This window comes from Gekko japonicus, unplaced genomic scaffold, assembly GCF_001447785.1.
Source record: "Gekko japonicus isolate JY-2015 unplaced genomic scaffold, Gekko_japonicus_V1.1 scaffold639, whole genome shotgun sequence".
Classification (NCBI taxonomy): domain Eukaryota; kingdom Metazoa; phylum Chordata; class Lepidosauria; order Squamata; family Gekkonidae; genus Gekko; species Gekko japonicus.
In genome coordinates, this window is record NW_015176471.1 from 43,792 (window position 1) to 52,093 (window position 8,302).

The 8,302-nt window shown below is 48.1% G+C and overlaps 1 protein-coding gene across 1 annotated transcript in view; it reads right to left on the minus strand.

Moving 5' to 3' along the window:
- Positions 1 to 2,872: 2,872 nt before the first annotated feature.
- Positions 2,873 to 8,302, minus strand: part of VWA9 (von Willebrand factor A domain containing 9) — a 21,262-nt gene continuing 15,832 nt past the window's right edge. Inside the window, 3 exon segments of the mRNA XM_015427135.1 lie at positions 2,873 to 3,444; positions 5,079 to 5,164; positions 7,372 to 7,490. Of these exon segments, the coding sequence (XP_015282621.1) occupies positions 3,186 to 3,444; positions 5,079 to 5,164; positions 7,372 to 7,490 (464 nt within the window). The 3' untranslated portion in view covers positions 2,873 to 3,185.

An 8,302-nucleotide genomic window follows, 5' to 3' on the forward strand; every position in this document is an offset into this window, starting at 1 on the left:
TCTGGGGTGCTCCCGCTTTCCTTGCGCCCCCCCCCCAAACAATCACCAGTTTGCTTTCAGTAGAAAGGAGCGAGAGTCCAGTAACACCTTACAGACTGACAAAATTTGTGGCAGATACTCTTCCTACCTGAAGAAGTGAGCAGTGGCTCACACAAGCGCCTCTCCTGCCACAAACTTTGTTAGTCTTTAAGATGCTACGGGACTCTTGCTCTTTTCTGCTGCTACGGACAAGACTTGAACAGCCACCCCATCTATCAGTTTGCTTTCAGAACAGTTTGCTTTCGGGCCAGTGGCCCATCCAATCCAACCCTCGGTCTCACGTAGCAGCCGAAGACCAGGGTCTATCACGAGGTCCACCAGCAGGGCCAGAACTCCAGAAGCTACACTACTGTTGCCCCCCCCCCACCCCCCGGCGAATACAGAGCATCCCAGCCCCAGACCAGAAGGTTTTCTTACCAAAATGATTTCCCCCATCCAAGAGCAGGTCCGGAACTCATTGTTTTATGGAGTCTCGAAAGGGCCAAAAGCAATTAAGACCTAAAAATGAGGGAACTCCACCACTCCAAGGGAAATACACAAGTGCAGACAATCGTGTTTGTTAATCTACCCCCCCTCCCATTACTAGCACTACAAAGCGGGGGGGGGGGGGGTCAGGTTTTAGATGGGGGGGGGGTTAGGGTGTCCACTACTGAACGCATGAGGGGGCTTAAAAGCATTAACACTGTTCCACCTAGCACGGATCTGTATCAGGGTTGTGCGTACTACTTTACCGGAGGAGGCATCGTTAAGCAAGATTCTTGCTTTTGTGGGAGACGCTGATCTTCTTGCCCCGTCTTCCTCGGTAGGGAGTGAATTAAACAAAAAATGAAACCCTTGCAAAAATAACAAAAAACATTCAACAGACAATACAATGATATGAACTTACATAAGCGGTGTAGTTTATCAAAAATATATATAATGTATACTGTGCAAATCAGTAGCTCAAAAATACAAAATAGCGGAACACAGGATCCAGGCACATAGATAACGTTCAGAAATAGTCCAAGTCAGATTTCTCAAAACAGTGAAAAGTCCAAACATCAATATTTATAATTCCTCCTCGCAAAACTCGTCTCGCTGCAGCAAGTGGATACACAAGTGGTGAGATGAGTTTTGCGAGGAGGAATTATAAATATTGATGTTTGGACTTTTCACTGTTTTGAGAAATCTGACTTGGACTATTTCTGAACGTTATCTATGTGTCTGGACCCTGTGTTCCGCTATTTTGTATTTTTGAGCTACTGATTTGCATAGTATACATTATATATTTTTTTTGATAAACTACACTTACATAAGTTCATATCATTATATTGTCTGTTGAATGTTTTTCGTTATTTTTGCACGGGTTTCATTTTTTGTTTAATTTACTGTCTCCTTTGGTGGCGATGAGAAAGACGGGGCACAAAGGTCACGGGAGGTGACGCAGCCATGTGCTCCAGGTGAGTAAAATGGCTTTCGATCACAAAGCCCTGGACTGTCACACGCAGGGAAACGTTACTAAGCAAGGCTTTCTTGGAAGTAAGTCCTGTTTTATTCAGTGGTGCTTCCTGCCAGGAACATATTCTTGGGATTGCATCCTTAGTATTAGCAATAGCAGGAGGGTTGGACCTGATCAGTTTTTCCACTAGTGCAAGAGGAAAGAGCTCCTTTCAATCCCCCCCCCCCCCACAATAATTGTGGAGAAAAAGCCTTGCGGGCTGGGCTGCGGTGAAGGGAGGGGGATGTGGCTGCAATCACTCCGCCTTGCACCAGCAGAAAAACCTCTTTGGCTTCATGCCGCAGTTCCGGCCACAGCGTCCGAGCTTCCAGGCAGGCCCACCTGTGACGTTGCAGTCCACGGTGCGGGCGCTTGACGCCTCTCAAATCTGCATTTATTAGTCTTTCCGAAGGCAAGCAAATGTATTTCTAATAAAGATTTTAAGAACATCCTTTTGGCCTCTGTACCTCTTTGGTGATGCTGGAGGAGAGCGCTGGGGATACTGCGGACCGCCCAAAAGACACGTAAGTTGGAGGGGGGTCAATATCGAATCAAGACTGAACTCTCTCCAGAAGTGAAAACGACTAAATGGGGGCTGTCATACTTGGGTCACATTCTGAGAGGACGAGACACTGGGAAAGACAATGATGCCCGGGAACGTTGAAGAGGGCAGCAAAAGAGGAACACGAAACATGAGATGGATCGACTCAATCAAGCCACGACCCTCCGCTTGGAGGAGGAGGAGACTGGATTTATACCCTTCACTACCCGAAGGAGTCTCAGAGCAGCTTACAGTCTCCTTTCCCTTCCCCTCCCCACAACAGACACCTTGTGAGCAGCGTTCCCTCTAAGCTGAGTTAGTGTGAGCCAGCTCACAGTTTTTTAGCCTCCGGCTCACACATTTTAGTCTTAGCTCAGGAAGGAGGGCTCCAGAGCAAACTGATTTATGCAGCAGCCAAATGGCTCGCTCACAACTTTAATGCCAGGAGCTCACGAAGTAGATTTTTTTGCTCACAAGACTCCACAGCTTAGAGGGAGCATTGCCTGTGAGGTAGCTGGAGCTGAAGGAGCTCTTTCAAGGACTGCCCTTGAGAGAACAGCTCTGAGAGAACTTGTGACTGACCTGAGGTCACACCAGCAGCTGCATGTGGAGGAGGAGTGGGGAATCAAACCCGGTTCTCCCAGATTAGACCCCGCCCTCTTAACCACGACACCAAAGTGGCTCTGGTTTGCAAGACCTGGAAAAGGCTATCAATTACAGGACGTCTTGGAGGCCGTTATTCATAGAGCCACCTTAATTTAGAAGCAACATGATGGTATTTAATATACACACACACCTCTTTTAGGAGCCTATCGGCTGAATTAAGGGGTTTTTGAGTGGCGCTCACGTTTCCAGGCCCTCAAACCGTGCACGGATGTCCGAGAATCACTCGATTCCATCCTCGGTGCCTCGAGTTCATCTCAAAGGAACACGTGTTCCTCCAGTGAGATCTTGAGACTGTTTTGTAGCACACAAAGACAGTTGCCTCTGATGCGAAAGAGAGGAGGGGAGATACAAACAGAACACATTTAATAATAAAACAGAAGTCCACTCTCACTGTTCGGAGACAGGAGAACAGGGAAGAGACCCCCCCAGCGCAGTTAGGGGGCCGGCCGGAGCTCTTGGGCCTCACAGCCGGTCTGTCCCGCTGCTGGAGAAGTCCGTCTGCAGCGGGGTGATGTTGTGGTCGAAGGTTGCGTGGTTGGAGGTGCCCGTGCTGGCCAGCTTGAGCTGCTGGGCTGCATGGGTCAGCTGGAAGGCGGCGTCAGGGTGGGCCGTGTCTGGCAGCAGGGTGCACTCTCTTTCGAGGATATCGGCCACGCCTTTGAGAAGGTCCAGAAACCCAAATGCCAAGGCAGCCTTTCGTAAGCGGTTCAAGGTTCAGTTCCTAGGGAGACAAGGGGAGGCCCCTATCAATGAAAAGGAGTGGGACAGCGTCGCTGCTGCAGAAAAGGGCAAAGGGGGGCCCGCACTGTTCCCTCCAAGCTGAGTCAGTGTGAGCTAGCTCGGTTTTTTAGCCTCCGGCTCACACCTTTGTTGCCTTAGCTCAGGAAGGGAGGGCTCCGGAGCAGACTCACAACTTTTGTGGCAGTCGCTCACAAAGAAGAATTTTTGCTCACAAGACTCCACGGCTTAGAGGGAGCACTGGTGAGGGGGAGGGAACAGATCAAAGCGGGGCAAGTCCCCCCCCCCCAAATAAAACTGGGATGACCCCCAAGCCTTCCCTTTCCCTGGCCACTTCTCAATGCTCTGGGGCACTGCTTCTCATACCCATTCCGTCAACTTGGTCACATATTTTATATTATTATATACTTCCTGAGTGTAACTTGGCCACACACAAAAACACTGCCTCTCAAGGAGGAGATAGATCAAGATGGGTCGCCCTGTAAGCCTGTCTGTAGGAGTAGAAAAGAGCAAGAGTCCAGGAGCACCTTAAAGACTAACAAAATTTGTGGCAGGGGAGGCGCTTTCATGGGCCATGCAGTCTTTTTAGGACGAGATAAGAGCAGGGGTCATTTCCTGCAGGAGTGGAGCTCCGGCAGTAAAGAGCCCAGGGGGCGGGCACATACAACAAGCCCCACCCCCTGCTCCCAGCAGCCCTCAGTCAGACCAAGAAGCAGCCAGGTAGATTGCAGAGCTCCTCCGGCCCAAAACAGTCCAGTGGCACCTTTAAGACCAAGTTTTATTCAGGTACAAACTCTCCCTCCTCTATGAGGACAGATTTGCACGTCGTCCCCCCCCCCCATAGCTAGCAATCTAGAACAGTCCAGTGGAGCCTGAGCTTTGGGTGTTGCCTTCTGACACACTTCTGGTTATGTCAGGGGGTGTGGCATATACAAATAAGTTATGGTAATAAGTTATGCTAATGAGCTCCTGCACCTCTTTTTCTACAAAATGACACCTGGATAAGAGTCACGTATCCTTTTTTAGGGCTAGAAAAGAGCGAGAGGCCAGGAGCACCTTAAAGACTAATACAATTTGTGGCAGGGGATGGGCCTTCGTGAGTCACTACAGAAGTTTCGTGAGGTATCTGAAGCAGTGAGCAGTTGGGCCATAAGGAAAGCCAAGCGCCAAAGAACAGATGCATTTGAATTGACGACTCTTGAGAGTCCCTGGGACTGCAAGGAGATCAAATCAGTCAATCCTAAAAGAAATCAACCCTGACTGTTCCCTGGAAGGCCAGATAATGAAACTGAAGCTCAAATACTTTGGCCACCACCAAATGAGAAGGGAGCACTCACTGGAGAAGACCTTGATGCTGGGAAAGATTGAAGGTCAAAGAAGACGGGGACGGCAAAGGATGAGATGGTTAGACAGTGTTATCGAGGCAACAAACATGAAATAGAGCAAACTCCAGAGCACGACGGAAGACAGGAGGGCCCGGCGTGATGTGGTCCACGGGGTCATGAAGAGTCCATCTCGACTGTGCGACTGAACAACAACAATTACGGTGCTCCTGGACTCTTGCTCTTTTCTACTGTCTCAAGAAGAAGACAGCTACTGGCAGCTTGGGAGGGACACGAGAGCCCATTGCGCCTCACCTTGTAGAAGGTCTGTGTCTTTTCCGGGAGTTTCCGTGCGTTCCTGAGGATCTTCTGTACGTCTGTCTATAAAGGAAGGGAGAGAAAAATCCTCGTGGGTCATCAGCACTTAAAACTGCCCTCCCGGTTATGGGACCCAAGTGGATGAAGAAATGAGCGAACTTCCAAACTTTTACACTGCATCGTCTTAGGGTTTTTAAAAACCCCTTAAGCATCCCGCCCCGGCAGCCTGGATCGTGCTAACACACAAACACAACAGAAGGCAAACATGTATGCCGGGATCCGTCCACACCCCTGGAAGCTCAATCTTCCTTTTATAACTGGAGGCCTGAGATTATACACTTTGCTAAAGGACATGGAGGAAACCTCCTGGATGAGCACAAACTATATATATATATATTATACACACACACATATATATACATATACATATACATACATATATACATATATATATACATATACATATATATATATAACTTTTATAATTACAACACAGAAATTCGCTTACAATAAACCTTGTGCAAAAGAGTCTTAAATTTTCTCTAAAAATAAACATCAGCTGAATTACCTATTTAATATACTTAATACATTTTAAATATTTTATATATATTATTGGTACCCTTTTGTATTGTTTATAATTGGGCTGGTGATATGCCGAATAAACTGAACTGACTGATACTTAATACATTTATCAATCTTGACCAAAGTTCTTCATGTGCTTCTTCATCTTTGCCTTGTTAACAAATAAGTTCGTCTATCCATTTCCGCCATTTCAAACAGTGTCTGAACTAGTTCTTCCCTCGATGGAATTATATCAGATTTTCAATGTTTAGCAATCAAAATTCTAGCCATCGTTGTAACGTATACTATCATACATACATCTAGTTTGTTATAATCATCTGGAATAAGATTCAATAAAAATATTTCTGGTTCCAAAAGTAATCCCTAATAATTCTTGTAATATCCTTTGAATCCCCAACCAGTACTTTTTAATTCTGCCGCATGTCCACCACATATGATAGTATGTCCCCACATTTTGCTTACGTTTCCAAGAATTATTCCATAAGTCTGGATAACATTGACCTAATTTCTCTGGAAGACGAGTGCCACCTGTAGAACATTTTGTATATATTTTCCTTATACGTGACAACTCTAGTGAATTTTATCACTTTCCAGATTTTTGCCCAATTATCCATATCAATACAATGGCCACTATCTTGCACCCAGACTTGTCCCTTAAAAAGGGGAATCTCACTCAACACCGATGGCACAGAAGGGTTCTGACCCACCGCAATGCTGGTGCGATCGCACAGCCAACAATGAAACAGACAGCGGGATCAAACCCGGTTCTCTCAGATTTAGGTCCACGCTCCTAACCAGGACACCAAACTGGCTCTCTACTGGCAACCGCCACCTCAGCACAAAGGATCTTCACGGTGTGACGGAAGATGAGTTACAGCAGCCATTTGGTGGCTGGTTCCGCCTCCTGCGGAAGCCATATTGGGGCTGCACCAACCACACTGTGTCCAAATTCCACAGGAGCCAGCAGGTTCAAAAAGGTTGGGGACCCTGTTCCCGGCTGCACAGTCCGTCAATGCAAAGTGCTTGCCCTGGCTCTGTGCCACGCTGGCATCACAGCCTCTTTTCCACAGGCATACGAGCAGGGAAGGGGGATGACCGGTGAACCACTGGTCTTTCCGGTTGGGTGCAGTGGTTAAGTCTGCAGACTCTAATCAGGGAGAACCAAGTTTGATTCCCCACTCCTCCACATGCAGCCAGCTGGGTGACCTTGGGACAGTTACAAGTTCTCTCAGAGCTGTTCTCTCAAGAGCAGTCCTCAAAAGAGCTCTCTCACCCCCCCGAACCTCACAGTTGTGGGGAGAGGAAGGGAAGGAGGCTGCAAGCCACTTTGAGACGCCAAGTGAAGGCTGGGGTATAAATCCAATCTCTTCTCTTTTCTTTCCTTCCAGGAAGTGGATTCCCCCCACACACACACACACCGAGCCTTGGAGAAACTTCAGAAGAAGCCCACGTTTCCCCAGATCACAGCTGTGACCAGTATTCCCTCTAAGCTGAGTTAGTGTGAGCTAGCTCACAGTTTTTTAGCCTCCGGCTCACACATTTTTGTCTTAGCTCAGGAAGGATGTAGCCAAATGGCTCGCTCACAACTTTACTGACGGTAGCTCACAAAGCAGAATTTTTGCTCACAAGCTTAGAAGGGAACATTTCCTGGAAGAGAGCCAGGCTCGTAGGACTGCTTTAAAACTCACCTGGAGGCCATTGGGTTTAATCCACACGGTGACGTTCTGTGCGTAGCTGCGCTTGTTCTTGGGCTGCAAGGGAAAGGGGCTCTTGTTGTCATCCTCCCCGTAGGGGTTCTCTTTGGCATCTGGAAAACAAACCAACAAACCAACACTCAAGAGCCAGAACCAGCCAAGGAACAGCAGCACACATTATTATTTTTTTTAAAGAAAGTAAATGCCACACCATGAAAATCCAAATTAAGAACATAAGAAGAGCCCTGCTGGATCAGACCGAGGGCGATTTCTCACTAGAGCTGCCTCGCAGCACAGCCGCCGTTTGCCCTGACACAAACATGTACATTTCACACCCAAAGCTCAGGGGCTGCATTTTGATTCGAGGCTTCGCCCGATTTCCTCCGCAGTTTCGTGATCCTGGTTTTTGAGGATCATGAAACTGCGGAGGAAATCGGGAGAAGCCCCGAGTCAAAATGCAGCCCTGGAGCTTCGGGTGTGAAATTGACATGTTTGTGTTGGGGCAAATGGTGCTGGGAGAAGCCACGGGTCAAATGCAGCCCCGCAGCCTCGGGTGTGAAATTGACATGTTTGTGTTGGGGCAAACGGCGCTGCGCAGCGAGGCAGCTCTAGTGAGAAATCGCCCCAACAGTCCAACTAGCCCAGTGTCCTGTCTCAAACATAATAACGAGGAGACTGAAGATAAAAGAAGCCAATGTGTTGCATCAGGCCAGTGGCCCATCCAGTCTAACACTCTGTCACACAGTGGCCAAAAATACCAGGTGCCATCAGGAGGTCCAGCAGTGGGGGCAGGACACTAGGAGCCCTCCCACTGTTGCTCTCCCCCAAGCACCAAGAATACATAGCATCCCTTGCCCCAGACCGAGAGTTCCTATAAGAACACAAGAGAAGCCAATGTTGGATTAGGCCAATGGCCTATCCAGTC